Raw genomic sequence first — 16,895 nt, forward strand, 5'->3', positions numbered from 1 at the left:
AATGGTATTGGGTACATCTAAAACACATATGGACAATTTCATATCAACACCAACCAGTATTTTACACTTTTAATACCAGTGAAGAGCACTTGCTATCTATAAATATTTTTCAAATGTGATTTCAGAAAAAGTTCAAGGCCTTGTCATCTTTAAAAATACATTGTTAAAAATAACACTTTATAATCATGCATGCATCATAATGCAATTATAAACTTGAATACTTTATGGTAAATGTTACATACCCACATTGTCTTTTCACATGCTTGTTTATTATTAGGCTTTTTTCCAAGCTGCTTTTCTATATTTGAAAATATTTCAATTATGAAAAATGTCCTGCATGTGGTTAGCTTTCGCTAATCACACAGCAGTGGCATTTAAGGGATTTAATGGTTGAAAGCCAGCGTGGTTTTGTACCTGATTGTAAATGATCCCCTGTTGCTTTAAAGCATGTAGGTCAAGTTTTTGCAGTTGACTATTAAGGTTTCTCAGCAAGACCTGACTTCCACTAATTTCTGATATCATGTGCTTTTCTTTTGTCTTGTATTCATGCAGCTCCTGCGATTTCTTGAAATGCTGCTCTCTTATTTGTTTTAGCTGGGCTTCCAGATTCTGCGGGTACAAATGGCAAGATTAAAGTGGTCGTTTCGCACAGTATCTGAACAAAAGACATTTCTATTTCTTTACAGTCTGCTGTAAGGGAATAGTGTAATTGCAGATGGTATTTTAGATTTATTGCTCAATTTATTTTTGTCTTGCACACATGTATGGTATGAACTAATGGTAACAGAATACATATATGTTGACAACATTGTCCTCGGTCATTCCTCCTGCAACATTTTCAAGCTTATTTAATAAATAAACGTGCCAAATGCACTAGTCCATAGAAATCTGATCAGGAATCATTCTTTACTGTACTGATAAAAATGAAACTGGATTGACTGCTGCCAGTTACTGCAATTTGTCTATCAATATTGCTCTGTAAATTGCAGGCCCTTTACCTATAGCAGCATCTTTGGCAGTCAGCCCTTGTAGAAATTAGCCCCTAGGTGCACAGTATGAATGAGTCCTCAAGGAAGAGATAGAATACATATATACAGGGGCATCCTGAGCCTTTTTGATCGCCTCAGGCCATGGGGGCTGGTGGTACAGGCAGAATGCCAGCCAGAGTGTTCCGCTCAGCTCCTGGTAACCAGTGACTTCACTGGCTGCCAGGAGCGGAGCGGGACCCTGGCCAGAGCATCCGAGGATGATAAGAGCTGGGCGGAGAGATGTTTATGGCCATTACACATCTCCCCGCCCAGCTCTTAGCAACCTGGGACACTCTGGCCGGAAAGGGGGTAGCAGACACACTGCAAACATTTTGCAGCAGAGCGGCCATACCACTCTGCTTGCCGCTTCCCCACATGACTCAAGAGATGCTGCCTAAGGCAATAGCCTCATGCTACCTTATTATAGGGATGGCGCTACATACAGATTTAGGGATCTATTTATGAACCTTCTGCCCAGCCATACGCTGGCCAAATGCCGTTTGCATGGCATTACCACCACTAGAGGGAGCCAAGGAATATATACACACACACAAACACATGTGCATACACATACATACACACACATATAGTATTTAGTACCAAGCATCTTTCATTGTTTTGACTGTTCTATATGTGGTTGGTTGGTTGCAATGGCTTACTACACAGTGATGCACAGTAATCTTTGCACTGCTTCAATTAATAAGCCAGGGAACCTTACCTTCACTGTTTTCTCTTGTTCTTTCAGCATCTCCTCCATACGCTGTGCTTTCTCCTCTACACTCAATGCAGATTCATTGACAACCTTCAGCTTTTCAGTCAGGCCCTTATTATGTTCTTTTGACAGATTCAACCTAAAAATATCACATTTAGATTTGAAATCACATCACATTTAAAATGAACGTTTCTAAGAGAATACAGAATTGCGGTACTGTAAACAAAAAAAAGGCAAATAATAAAAAAAAATCAGTACTTACCTTTCTTCTTTATTCCTGATATCTTTCTTTAGATTGTTGACTTGAATCCTCATTACTTCTAATTCGGTAGCTGTTCTATCAACAGTCCCTTTCAGAGTATCCAGCTGTTAATAAGAAAAAAGGAAAAGCGGTTATGTGTGGCAGATCGCAAAATATACACAGGTTTGAATTATGTGAACTACAGTGAAGGGCAGCTCCATCGAGTACAAAACATTCAGCACTGGGTATTATACTAGATAAATATTAGATGTTTATCAATAGAGCGGACTATTCATGTCATTGAGGGATCCAGAAACGCTGGCCAGAAACCCATTGCATTCCTACATGTGTGGCCACTTCCACTGCATTCTGTAGATAAGCCCCACCATTCTGCAAAACAGACATGGGATGCCATGTCTGTAGGGTGCCACCGCTCCCTGCAGGGATTCCCCCCTCCCCTCTGGTCCTCCAGTGCTGACTGGAGGAACAAACAGGTGAGGGGGGGCACAGCTGGCCCTGACTCTAGAGAGGTAGAGCCAGCAGTCAATCAGGCAGTGGGGTGGATCCTGACAATATTGTCGGGATCTGTCCTGGCTGCAGTGCAGATGTGCGCTCCTGCCCTCCAGTGACCCTAAAGAAAACCATGGCCAAAAAAAAGGTTGTGCCATAGTTGTCTTTTAAACAATTTCAACTAGCTTCCAGAGGGTGTCTGTTATGTGATTTACAGCCGCCAACTTACTATCTTCCACATGAGAGCCGAGGATTGTTTGAAGCCAGAGCCCTTGTCAGAAATCTACGTGTTGCGTTGTACTGACTATTAGGACACAAGGTACCTATCTAGTTCCATATGAATCTGTGGATGCATATATCTTAGCAACCTGTCTGGCTCATCAGTCGATTTTAAACAAGGGCTGTGACTTCAAACAGTCCTCGGCTCTGCTGTGCAAATTATTAAGTTGCAGGCTGTAAATCACTGAGCAACCTGCCTCTAGCCCCAGCAAACATGTTTGGTATAGCTATGATCTTCAGAATAGTAGAATTCTGGTATTCAGGTCCCTGACATTAAAGTGTATTTTCACAGCTAGCACTACTCCACTGAATTACTGATAACAGATAAACTTCAAAAATCAGAAGAACTTGGTGAATTTCTGTTGGTACACAGAAACTCTCAACAATATCACAACATTGTATCTGCTGTTTTCAATAGATGTGTTTAATCCACACTGTTCTCTGTCTCTTTCTGATGTTACCTCATCTTGTAGATTGTTCCGCACAGCCTCTTGCTCTTGATAGTCCTGTCTCAGTTTGGCTGCTTTTCTTTCTACAGTGTCAATCTTCTTCTCGTATTCCTTGTTATTGTCAATTTCACTGTTCAGGAACTGGATTTTCTCCTTGATTATACTTTCTCTGTCTCGTAACTCTTGCTTGACCTGAGCTAACAGCTAGGAAAGAAAACTTAGTGTTAGATAGCTACATTCATTCAATCTGATACACGCTCTTTATGTTTGTAGACAATGTGTGCAGTGTTTGAATTTAGGAAACATTTCACTGCATTGTTATAGGCTTGGGTTCATGGCCATTCAGGAAAAAGGACAATGGCAGCCCCAGTAATTAGCAAACATGGCAGTGAATATTTAGATTAGCAGAAATCAGCAGGTAGGGTCTGTCCCCTGGGGGAGTTTAAAGCCTATTTCCAGCTACAAAAGAAAAAACTCCCCATGCAGTGAGGCTACCCACACACTGCAAGGGTTGCCTGTGCATTTTTGTCTAGGGGACCTGTGTAAACTCTTTTACTTACCTGATTCCCGCTCCTGCTGGATTCAATACTAGTGCAAGCAGCCAATTCTGCCTTCCACCCCTGGCAGTCAGATGCCCACTGACATCGTCATATCTAATGCAGGGCCCACAGCCCTGTTGTATATGCGTGGGTAGCATGGGGCAGTCCACAAGAACTGCCCCGGAACTGAGGGGGGAAAGGTGAGCGCTGACCACTGGGGGAGCGGGGATCCGATAAGTAAAAGTCCCCTTAGACATAAACGAGCAGTTACCCTTACAGTGTGGGGGTAGCCCCACTGCAAAGATATTTTTTTATTTTGCCTAGAGATAGGCTTTAAATGTAACATTTTCATGTCTGGCTGGCGTATACCCTTAAATGTAAAGTTTATTCAGGGGCTGTAAACTCCCAATACCCCATGTGAGGCAGCATTATAAACTAGTTTGGATTGCCTATTCACTTCAGTACATCTCCCACTGTCGCACTGATCTGCAGTGATTGCTGAAAACACTGGTCACTTAATTCCTGCAATCATGACAGACAGGTCAGATCAGGGGAAAGCAAATCTGTCTCTGCTGATCGAACCACCACAGACAAAAGTTTCACTTTGATTTAGTATAAAATACAGTCAGCCTTAGATACCTTTTGCCACGTTTTCCAGGGTCTCCTTAGCTCCTTGTTGAAAAAACCCTGTTGTTGACTGAACTCAATAGCTTAAAAGAGACCCTTTAGCTAGGTTAAAACATTGCAGGTAAAATAATAGAAGAATCACATAATTTAAGTGAATACTTGCAGTGGCTGCTTTCCATAAATTATTTTTTATTCAATTGCAATGTGTCTTTGAAAATTTGACTGTCAATTTCCTAGCACAGTCCCTTCCCTCCTTGCATGTCATCTTGCAGGCCCTCTCTTTTTCTGTTAGTGTCTAAATACTAACGCCAAGGCCCCCGCCCCTCACCTCCCTACAAAACCTTTTATATAGCTGCTGGGGGAGTAAAGGGGAATAATATCGAGTGTCACTTGAGTGGCAGTTCTGAGTCTGCTGTGACTGTTGACAACACAGCCAAGATGGCGGCAGCCAGTAGCAGTCTTAGGGCTTTGGGGCTCCCAGCTCTCCCGGGAAGCACAGTAACTCTGATGGACGTCAGGCCAAGGTAAACATTGACACCTGTCTGGCTGTGCAATATGACAGAGAAATGTGAATCACAAGACAACCTGAACAGAATTAAAATTCCTTTTGCAAGTAATAGAGTTTACAGTATTACGCTGAGTATTTAGTTGTTCCCCTTAAGTTAAAGGTTGGGATGATGTAGCCTGAACTATTATTGTTTTTCCCGGCAATGATTGATGCACACTATTCTAGCCAGTTTAATAGTGCAATCCTAAGAGAATCCCAGCAGTTAATTGTATGGAAAACTGTAATACAATATATTTTCAAATGACCAACATGCCTTTACCACCCTAACACAATAACAGTACTTAATGTCAATTCTTGTAGCGATAAGAAATTCTATCACAGTAATCTAATGTACAAAAGTTCTCTGGGCGTCACTATAATAAATGTAAATGCCAATGCATAATTATGTTGTTCATAGCTATATAATTCATTGGGAAAAAATGGTACATGACACAATACATTTAGGCATGTATGCATGGTCAAGATGGTCTGCTGAAGTTCAAATCGAGCGTCAGAATGGGGAAGAAAGGTGATTTAAGTGATTTTGAATGTGGCATGGTTGTTGGTGCCAGACGGGCTGGTTTGAGTATTTCAGCAACTTCTGATCTACTGGGTTTTTCATACACAACCATCTCTAGGGTTTACAGCTCTCTGGGCAAGAATACATTGTTGATGCCAGATGTCAGAGGAGAATGGCCAGACTGGTTCAAGCTGATAGAAAGGCAACAGTAACTCAAATAACCACTTGGCACATCAGAGGTATGCAGGAGAGCATTTCTGAACACACAACACATTGAACCTTGAAGCAGATGAGCTACGGCCACAGAAGACCACACCGGGTACCACTTCTGTGAGCTAAGAACAGGAAACTGAGGCTACAGTTTGCAAGGACTCAGTAAAATTGTAAAATAAAAGATTGGAAAAAACGTTGCCTGGTCTGACGAGTCTCGATTTCTGTTGCGACATACGGATGGTCGGGTCAGAATTTGATGTAAACAACATGAAAGCATGGATCCATCCTGCCTTGTATCAACGCTTCAGGCTGGTGGAGCTTCGCATCATAGATGTGCAGCTGACAATTCTGCAGCAACTGTGTGATGCTATCATGTCAGTATGAACCAAACTCTCTAAGGAACGTTTACATCACCTTGTTGAATCAATGCCACAAAGAATAAAAGCAGTTCTGAAGACAAAAGGGCTCCAACCCAGTACTAGCAAGGTGTACCTAATAAAGTGGCCAGTCAGTGTATATATAGCTTATTTAATAATGGTAGAGCAGAACAATAAAGAGGAGACATGCAATGTGACCGCAATAACTGTAATGATGCCAGTGGGGTAACTAGAGTCATCAATGAACCACCTTGCCCTGCCCTGTCATGTTGGAACACTTCTGTTAAACTGTATTTCATTTCCTAGCTTTTCTATACATAGGTTTTACGCTCTCTGCCTAAAGGTCTGCAGTCGCAATCAGATAAAACAAACTATTGTCGAGCAGCAGAAATAGTATATACAATTTCAGCAATGAGAACTCCACTCCAACTCACTTTGCATTCAGTTTTATGAAAAGGGTATGAAGAAGAATATTTATGGCACAATGGTTTAAAGTTTTTCAAACTCTGTTGTTGAACCCTTGAATGCTCATTTTTTAAGGCATGCTAAGACATTGTACCCTGGATTGACACTTAGGGGTTGATTTACTAAAGGCAAGTAGGCTGTTCACTTAGCAAAAGAATTTGCAGTTTGCAGGGGGAAATTCCCCTTAGCTTAGTGAATGAGGTGATGCTCTGCTGACTTCTATCACCCAATCATGTTTTTTATTTTCCTTGCACATAATTGGGTATTCTTTGCAAAGTGAAATTCACTAAGCTAAGTTCCCCTCCAGTGTGCAAATTCCCTTGCAAAGTAAACAGCCTATTAGCTTTTAGTAAATGAACCCCTTAAATGTAAAAATTAAGCAGAGAAATCAGTTATTAAGGTCTCTACATGGAAGTCACTGATTTGTTGTAAAAAAATATCTTTTTACCAGTGCATATTGGTCAATTTCACTGTCCCTTTTCTGCATCTGATCAATGGTGTTTTCCCACTGCTGGATCAGCTGTTGTCTTTCTGAATGTGCTTTGCGGAAATCTTCAGCTGTCTTGTCCAGCTCAATCTGAAAAAGAAGAAGATGCTTCCTGTTCATTGTACATGAAGATGTAACTACTGCTTAGGGGAATACTGAAAAAAAAATGATACAAATAATAAAATACCATTTATTTATAAATGATTGTGCATATAAAATCTATGCAAGCAAAATAAGCGTTTCATAAAACAAATTCACATTAGATTTCCTTTAAAGGAGAACTATGAGGAGAGTGCTTTTCTAGCCGACCTGTGACAATGAGACTGTCACAGGTCGGCTCAGTAGATCGGGAAGTGAGCGAACACATACCGGCGTTCACTCACCTCTCGATCCTGTCACAGCTCTCTGCCGTGACAGGGGAGGGGCTGGATTCCCCCAGCTCCGATCCTCCAGCGCTGACTGGCGGAACGGACAGGGGAGGGGGAGGGTACAGCTGGCTCTGCCTCTAGATAGGCGAGCCAGCTGTCACTCACACAGCTGGGCGGATCCAGACATAATTGTTGGTATCCGCTTCAGCTGCGGCGTCTCAGTATACCACGAGCTGTAGCTCGTGGTATACTGCGGCGTCTCAGTATACCGCGAGCTGTAGCTCGTGGTATACTGCGGCGTCTCAGTATACCGCGAGCTGTAGCTCGCGGTATACTGAGCTTAGGGTGACGGGAGGACGCTAGTTTGTGTCCTCCCGTTACCCTAGGGAGAACTATGGGGAAAGCCCTAACCCCATAGTTCTCCTTTAATATCCATACTACTATTATTTAGATCGCTTGACTTATTATAAATGTCTTGGCAACTCTAAAGTGAGCTTTTGCTGCATAGAACAAAATGTGAGGACTAAACATATATAGATTTAAAAAAGTGAATGACACCTTCCATGAGTTAGCATACGGTCAGAAAGAAATATGTGTCTTAAAGATCATACCTGTGCAGTGATGGTCTCTGTCATTTCATTGTCTAAGAGTTTCCGTTTTTGGTTAGCTTCCACGGTCATCCTTTCAATCTGCAGTGACAACTCCTACAGAGAAACATTTCATATTTACTGCCATTATACATCCAGCTATATACAGGTGACAATGACAAAACAAACATTACTTACCCTAATTTTCCCCTCATCTTTCTGAGCGTATTTCTGAATGGCGACGAAATCTTCGTCTTTACGAGTGGTTTCCTCCAACCAGGCTTCCAGAGCCTGCTGGTCCCAATTGAGCTGACATTTCAGTTTCTCCAGTTTCTGAGTGGCCTTGAATATGTTATTCTAAATAAAATAATAAGGAGGTAATTACGGATGACAACTATAACCTTGATGTTATAAACAATTCAGATGTGTTTAATTAACTTATTTATTATGTATCTTTTCAGCAGGCAGTTTATAATATAAAGAAACAATGTATAGGGACTTTGAAACAGTATCTTCACACGACGCTTATTCCACTGCAGGAGGCTACAACATTTCCCGGTATTAACATATCAATTATTGTCTTCTATAATAGCTTAATGATGTGCTCTACGTTAAATTGCATTGTATAGACACAATGCTTATTTCTTTAGCAAGCTCCTTTGCTGCAACTGCTTTTACCTTGAATTTATATTTACGTCAAATGAGAACAGGAATCTACATCTAAGGCTTACTTCTTGATTATTTTTCTTCTCCCTCAAGGACACCAGCTCGTTTTGAAGACGTTGAATTTCCTGCTTTAGACGCCCCGTTTCCCTTTCAGCGAGAGTTTTAAAGTGTTCTTCACTTTCAATTTCTTTCTCTCTGGCCCTACAAAGAGACTGGAATAACAGTTTTTACATTAACGGCCCCTGTCTGTGTGTTATTGGGTTCGCACAAAACCACACTAAAACGACACAAAGCAAAAAAGGTGTTTTGTGTAAATGTTTTTTTACTTCAACGCTCTACTGCTTTCCACAGCTCTCAAAAGAGGTTTACCTTCAACGATAGGCCATGGCTGCAAACATTTCATCTGCAGAACAAACGCTGAATTACAAAGAGTCGTTGAGATGTTGGGTCCTTGATAACTGTTGGAGGCCATTTACATCATTATATTTTTTGATGTCATTAAAGTGAATTAAAGTGTTGTTCATTAGATTACATGTTATTCATGAAAGTACATACATACAGTACAATCAAAACTTTTGTTTTTGGATAGAGTAAGGGAAGGGATAAAACCCACGCCAGTTTGTTTTTTTTGCTGTTTGTGTACCATTGGGGACATTTCTCTTCACTTCCTCTCCTGGAAGCACAAGAAGTTACAGGAAAGCTCCCTAAGTGAGGGGAGTTCCCATCTTATCTGTCCCTGGAACAGGTCTCCTCTTTGGAAAATTGCCCCTTACCTTTTGTTCTGGGGACAACATCTAAAATGTTGGTTTCTCCCTCATTTTCTGTCTCGGTAACAATGGACATCAGGACAAACAGAGAATTGAAGCTCCCCAATGGGACACATACAGCGAAAATCTGTCAACTCTTATAACCCCTTAAGAAAAATGTGCTTTTTTTCTGTTACTGTTCCCATTGGAGAGATTCCACTTTACCTCCTGGCCCTGTGACCTGGACAGGAAGTGACGTGTATTCTTTCCAGTAGGGGCACAGACAGAGTTTGCATTTCTTCTCCACTCTATATAGAACTAAAAAAGTTTTGCTATGAGTTGGACTTTAATTTTCTTGTCCAAGTGCAATGGTGAGCTATAACACAAAGCAAAAAAAGGATTTGTAGTTATATGACAGTGCAACTAAAGCTATTCATAATTAATTGTAGGATGCCAAATCCAGTACATTTCTGCACTGCACAACCTTGGACAATGTATTTCAGCTACAGACCAACATAGCTTGCACCATAAGTCACTCAATATTGAATTGCTTAGTTCTGATCATGGGTCTTTGCTCTGTCACATAGCTAACAATCTTACAGCTACACTAAACTGTACACTAAATTAGTAGAGATATGATTGGCTACTACTGGTTAAAATACATTTCTAACATCAGAGTTGGTTATTTTATGTTTTTGCTTGATTGTGGTCCTAAATTTACCTAGTCTAGGAAAAGATTAAGAAAACAGAAAAAAAGATTATTAGTTGCAACTCAATATTAAAAAATAACATCATACAGGTGTATAGGTGTTATAAAAAGAATAGTTAGTGTTATAGATGCATTAACAGTATGTTGTATATATTAGTATGTTATATTTAATGATAAATATTGTGTGGTTTGAGGGGTTCAGCGTGCATGGCTGGTTGGGGTACATGGGTGTGGATACGTCCTGCCAGTCTTGGGGAAAGAAGAATGTGCAGAATGGGTATCAGGAGGATGTGACCAACAGGATACAGTCATATCTGTTAATGTTATATGGAGGAATGTGTCCATGTTAAAGTGGGCTGAATGTTTGCAATGATCAACTATGCACATGCTGCATATTCAGTTACATCATTGTACTAATATGTTATAAAGATACATACATGTGCAGCCTATTACGCACAAGACATAGCAATGCCAATCACACTGGTGACATAGATACTGTGGAACAAGCTGTGTCTACTAAGGTTAAAATTTCAGTGCCGACATGTATACTGGAATTGGGCTGTGTCTACTTGCAGGAAGCTCTCACTTGCGATATGGACACTGGGGAGGGAGCTGTGTACTGGGGGTAGATCTCACTGGTGACATAGATACTGGAGAATGAACTGTGTCTACTTTGGGGAAGATCTTATTGGTGACATGGATACTGAAATGAGAGCTATGTGTACTGAGGGGAGGTAGATCTTACTGGTGACATAAATACTAGAATGAGAGTTATGCGTACTAGGGAAGGGGGGGTAGAGGGGTGGATCTTACTGGTGACATAAATACTAGAATGAGAGTTATGCGTACTAGGGAAGGGGGGGTAGAGGGGTGGATCTTACTGGTGACATGGTTACTAGGTAATGAACTGTGTCTACTTGGGGTAGGATTTTACTGGTGACATGGATATTGGGACTGAGCTGTGTCTACTTGTTGTGGGAAGCTCTTGCTGGTGACATTGAAATAGGAATGAGAGCTATGTGTACTGGGGGTAGCTATTACTGGTGACATTGAAATAGGAATGAGAGCTATGTGTACTGGGGGTAGCTATTACTGGTGACATGGATAATGGGACTGAGCTGTCTCCTTCCAGTAAGTTCTTACTGGTGATTTTGAAATAGGAATGAGAGCTATGTGTACTGGGGGTAAATCTTACTAGTGAGTGAGCTGGTCTACTTCGTGGAAGATCTCACTGGTGACATGGATACTGGTGACTTAGCTGTGTCTGCTTTGGGGAAGATCTCACTGGTGACATGGATACTGAGGAGTGAACTGTGTTTACTAAGAGGCAGATTTCACTGGTGACATGGATTCTATAAAGTTGTGTGGTTGAGTTGAGATATTACTGAGGAGTGAGAAAAGTGTGTCCTAGGGTCTGAATATGATGAAGGGAGTGGGGGAATAGAGTCATACTGATGGTGTGTTCAGCTAAATTCACTACCGGAGCCAAAATCCTCCAGTAATGAAAGAGGTAATTGCCATCTCCTTATATTAATACAATAAGGGATATTTTACCGTTATGAATGATGTTATTAACAGAAGGTGATGTAGACTCTACATAATTAAGTATTTCTGGTGTTTCAGATATTGAAATTACCTGAGTATAGTTCAGTTCTTGCCTGACATTCCTTAGGTGGTCAGCCATTGCTTGTATTCGGTCATCCATTTCCTGCAACTGGTTTGACAACTGCAGCTTCTCCTTCTGTTTCTTTTGCATCTAGAATTGAATTGTACATTTATATGGCAGGTATGTGGACCGCTGTTAATCTTTCTTCCATATCCATTACTAGAAATATTAAGAAATACATCTGGGCTGTTTTCTGTTTGCATTAAGCAATAAAATGAGACAAGTAAAAACAGTGCTGTGAACACAAAAACATGTTAGTCTGCCCTAGAAAAAGGATAGCTTCAATTTGAATGGCTGTAACTACTTTCTGTTGCGGTTTGTAAAGATTCATATTTAATATTGTTTACAAATGGTCAGTACTACAAATAGTACTCTAGATATATTTTTAGTTTAATTCAAACAGGTAAATATAAAATATATTACATGTGAATCTGCCAGCAGGTGGTAAGTCAAGGGAGCAGTCTGTAAAGACTGGTAACAGGACTACAGCAGTGAAATACTATTCACAGTCACAACTATAGCCACCATCTCCCGCTGTGATGCTTCTGGTTAACTTATCCATGTTTCCACTCATATGACAAGCGGTATACATCACAAGTCATTTACATTGTTTGCAAGGTCACCAAAGACATGCAACATGCAAGTCAGGCAGAAGCTTCACAACAAAAGATAATGGTTACAGCCGTGACCTAGAGATGATAGCTGAACAGCAGGAAACTCAGGCTACAACACAGTACTGACTTACATAGGTACCCCCTCCCCCAACCTGTATTACAGCGGAGTAAAGCTGCTCAACATGAAGTAGAAGCACATCCTGGCCCTCTGAAGGTGTTCAGGTTGCCCAAGTGTTCATGTTTATGCTTTAGGCCCCATTCACACTAAGCGACACTTACCTCGAGCGGATCCGCGCGGCCAGTATAGCGCGACTGTGCGGGGCGACGTTCCAGTGACGATCGCGCGACCTTCACCGTCAGGCTGCATGCAAAAATAGAAAAATTGCGCGACATCCGCGGGAAAAAGGGTCCCACACAAGCGACATGGAGCTGTTAAATAGAACAGCTCCATTGAAAATCATTGGACGGGGACTTCTCGCGATATCGCGCGGCAAATTTGCGCGATATCGCGGTAGAAATCCCGTGATTAAACGCCCAGTGTGAATGGCCACTTAGGGTGGTATGAGCTTACTTTGGGAGAAATTAAAGCCATTAGATGAGGTTTTCTAACCTGTATTATCTTTAACCAGAAATAAATCCCTAATCATTTTCATCCCCACGTGGCTGTCACCTAATCCTCTGGACTTCTTTACCCCAACCTGTCCGTCTGTCGCCCACCTTGACTGCCTTTAGGCGATCCCTAAAGACTCATCTCTTCAGGGAAGCCTATCCCACCTCAACCTAACCACTGAACCATCACATTCTCAAACAATTCATCCCCACGCAGCTCCCTCCTCATGTATCACTTCCCCCTCCCTTTTAGATTGTAAGCCCCATGGGCAGGCCCTCCTTACCATCTTGTCTTGATTTGTATTGTGATTGTAATGTCTTCCTTATATTGTAAAGCGCTGCACAAATTGTTGGCGCTATATAAATCTTGTATTATAATAATAATAATCAGGCCTAGATTGACCGATTACCAACCAGGTGGACCAACTGCCCTACTCTGCATTAAGAATTACCCCAGGGGTAGACATATTAATATGGAATTCAAGAGCCAGTCTGCCCATTGCAGGGGCCAGAGGATGTCTTTTAGGAGCCAGCTCCATTGACAACAACTGGAGAAACATTTAAAAAAAGTTAGGCCCCACCTGTACATTTTAAGGAACATTGGCTACCTGGCTCTGGGGATTTGTCAAGCCCTGCATTACCCTATATTACATATTTTGCTTTAAAATTCATTTTATGTATGATCAGGAGGGAATCTGTGCATGGGTCCCCTCCTGATCGGAATGGATGTGACCGTTGTGACATTCATGTCTATGCAGTTTTTTCCTCCATCTTGCGTATGGGCAGCGGGATCTAAACAGATGGGCATCTGTTTACATCCGGTTACTGCTGACTCTGACATGAACGGTTCTGCCGAAATGGATTATTGATGCGTTTTTTTTCCAGACCTGGCCAGAGTCAGGGGTGACCGGATGTAAACAGATGACCGTCTGTTTAGATCTGGCTGCCCATAGATGAACATGAGGCTTCCAATCAGATCTGCATGAAAAACTGACAGGTGGACCTGGTCGGAAAGCCCGTGTGAAAGGGGCCAAAGTGGAAATGAAGTCAGCCAAAAACCTGCACCAAACAATCTAATTAAAGTGGAACTTAAGTGAATTTTTAGGTCTCGTTCACACAATTGTTCCTGGCTGTACACCACCCAGATCATTGCATTTCTGTGGCGGGTATGGCCAGGTATTGCTGCTCAGCTAAGACTGGAAGCCTGTACAAATCAATGACTGTCTATGCAGACTATTTACGTCCAGGGCCACTCATCTGTCCCTAACTGCAGGTATTCACTCCATGTGTGACTACATGGGGACAGCCACAGTGCCTGTCATTGATTTGTACAGGGTAAGAGGCTGACCATAGCCGCCACAGAAATACACTGACCTGGGAGGTGTGCTGTCAGGAATGGCTGTGTGAATGAGACCTTCAAAAGTTGAAGTGACTTTGTGTCTCTATTCTGCCATAAATGCTTCTCCTCATCCTGTCATCATTTATTCCTAATTGTACCCTGAGCTACGTATGCACAGCTCAGTGTACAGTCCCGTCATGACTTTGTGCTGGATGAGTAACCCTCGTGCACAAGCAATCAAGACAGCTGAAGACTCAGAACCCAGAAGACGATGGAATCATAAGGGGGAGCATGGACATCACTGGAGGGGGGCACACTGCAATGTAAGGCCCAGTTCACACTTATATGTTTAGATACGATTACAGATTCCTGTGTCAGGAACTTGTGTTTTCCTCCAGCTGGAATCCCTAATCTGACGTTTACAAGCGGCAGCTGTCACCCATTCAAGTTAATGATCAGGTGACAGCCGCTGCATTTAAACGCTGGCACGCCGCATGTATGTGATATGATTACACGTGGTTAGGAATCAATCACTATTTCTGAAGGCATCGATCATGTGTCCAGGGATAGTGATTGATTCCTAACCACATGTAATCATAGCAACCAGCCAGGAATAGGCAACCTTGGAAACCAACGGTGGTAAAACTACAATTCCTATCATGTCTCTGCATCTGGGAGTCCTGCCTGCGGCTGTCAGAGTGTTGCAATGCCTCATGGGACTTGTAGTTGCACACCAGATAGAGTGCTGAGGTTGCCTACCCCTGGACTAGAGAAAACCTGAAAAGTGGTAGATATAAAGCAGCATTGTCCCAGGATTTCTATCCTTCAACATACATGGGCTCCTTATGTCCAGCTGGTAAGATCTTCCTATCCTTCAACAGACATGGGCTCCTTATGTCCAGCTGGTAAGATCTTCCTATCCTTCAACAGACATGGGCTCCTTATGTCCAGCTGGTAAGATCTTCCTATCCTTCAACAGACATGGGCTCCTTATGTCCAGCTGGTAAGATCTTCCTATCCTTCAACAGACATGGGCTCCTTATGTCCAGCTGGTAAGATCTTCCTATCCTTCAATAGACATGGGCTCCTTATGTCCAGCTGGTAAGATCTTCCTATCCTTCAATATACATGGGCTCCTTATGTCCAGCTGGTAAGATCTTCCTATCCTTCAACATACATGGGCTCCTTATGTCCAGCTGGTAAATTCTTCCTATCCTTCAACATACATGGGCTCCTTATGTCCAGCTGGTAAATTCTTCCTATCCTTCAATATACATGGGCTCCTTATGTCCAGCTGGTAAGATCTTCCTATCCTCAAACATACACAGGCTCCTTATGTCCAGCTGGTAAGATCTTCCTATCCTTCATTATACATGTGCTCCTTATGTCCAGCTGGTAACATCTTCCTATCCTTCAATATACACTGGCTCCTTATGTCCAGCTGGTAAGATCTTCCTATCCTTCAACATACATGGGCTCCTTATATCCAGCTGGTAAGATCTTCCTATCCTTCAATATACATGGGCTCCTTATGTCCAGCTGGTAAGATCTTCCTATCCTTCAATATACATGGGCTCCTTATGTCCAGCTGGTAAGATCTTCCTATCCTTCAATATACATGGGCTCCTTATGTCCAGCTGGTAAGATCTTCCTATCCTCCAACATACATGGGCTCCTTATGTCCAGCTGGTAAGATCTTCCTATCCTTCAATATACATGGGCTCCTTATGTCCAGCTGGTAAGATCTTCCTATCCTTCAACAGACATGGGCTCCTTATATCCAGCTGGTAAGATCTTCCTATCCTTCAACATACATGGGCTCCTTATGTCCAGCTGGTAAGATATTCCTATCCTTCAATATACATGGGCTCCTTATGTCCAGCTGGTAAGATCTTCCTATCCTCCAACATACATGGGCACCTTATGTCCAACCACTACTATGCAGTCAATATATTGGCATGCTGACCAGGCTGAAACCCTGACCCATGGTGGAATATGGGAACAGGTGACCCCACCTTGGCCCATACAAGGACATGAAGGGCAGGGGGGCACCTGGGATGACAGCCAGAAGACACAGAACAATAATGATCAGTGGCAGGTAAGTGGTCAGGTGAAGCTCAGCCTATGAACCGCACCACACAGGGAGAAGGATATCGTATCCAGACAACACCCCGGGCATAGCGTTCGTTATGTGGGAGAAGCCCGTCCTCACCTCGTCTTCCAGCGCTTTATTCTCGGAGTTGGCCACAGGGATGGCGAAGCCATCGGCCCAGTGCAGCTCAGCCAGAACCTCCCGGCTCATGGTGTCTGATGTGTTGTGCGGTAGAAGGAGAAGTGATAGCGGTGATCGGCGGCGGCCGCTCTGCTCTCTCCGGCTCCTTGTGTTGTTTTCAGCGCCCTTGGCAACCAGCCTGTCACCAGGAAGAGCCTCCCGGAGCACAGACATGGCTGCCGCTGTCATACACACACACTGATCTATGGACGATCTCTAGGGGTGTACAGCGATCCCGGCGATCCTCATACCGGCTAGTGCATAATCAGGGGGTGAAGGGCGATCGGTGTTATAGGAGTCTCTGATGCCGCATACACATGTTTTA

At 42.6% G+C, this 16,895-nt stretch overlaps 1 protein-coding gene across 1 annotated transcript in view; it reads right to left on the minus strand.

Moving 5' to 3' along the window:
• The window catches only part of CCDC39 (coiled-coil domain containing 39), a gene marked incomplete at its 3' end in the record, with an annotated part of 30,236 nt that extends 13,622 nt beyond the window's left edge, over positions 1 to 16,614 (minus strand). The window contains exons 1-10 of the mRNA XM_018572945.1: positions 16,511 to 16,614; positions 11,707 to 11,826; positions 8,681 to 8,827; positions 8,148 to 8,306; positions 7,974 to 8,066; positions 6,956 to 7,084; positions 3,232 to 3,423; positions 2,003 to 2,106; positions 1,747 to 1,879; positions 415 to 609 (exon numbers count right to left, since the gene is read on the minus strand). Coding sequence (XP_018428447.1) covers positions 415 to 609; positions 1,747 to 1,879; positions 2,003 to 2,106; positions 3,232 to 3,423; positions 6,956 to 7,084; positions 7,974 to 8,066; positions 8,148 to 8,306; positions 8,681 to 8,827; positions 11,707 to 11,826; positions 16,511 to 16,600 — 1,362 coding nt within the window. The remainder of the gene's footprint in view (positions 1 to 414; positions 610 to 1,746; positions 1,880 to 2,002; positions 2,107 to 3,231; positions 3,424 to 6,955; positions 7,085 to 7,973; positions 8,067 to 8,147; positions 8,307 to 8,680; positions 8,828 to 11,706; positions 11,827 to 16,510) is intronic.
• Between the last annotated feature and the right edge of the window lie 281 nt (positions 16,615 to 16,895).

Source organism: Nanorana parkeri, unplaced genomic scaffold, assembly GCF_000935625.1.
Source record: "Nanorana parkeri isolate BGI_ZX_2015 unplaced genomic scaffold, ASM93562v1 scaffold2182, whole genome shotgun sequence".
NCBI lineage: Eukaryota > Metazoa > Chordata > Amphibia > Anura > Dicroglossidae > Nanorana > Nanorana parkeri.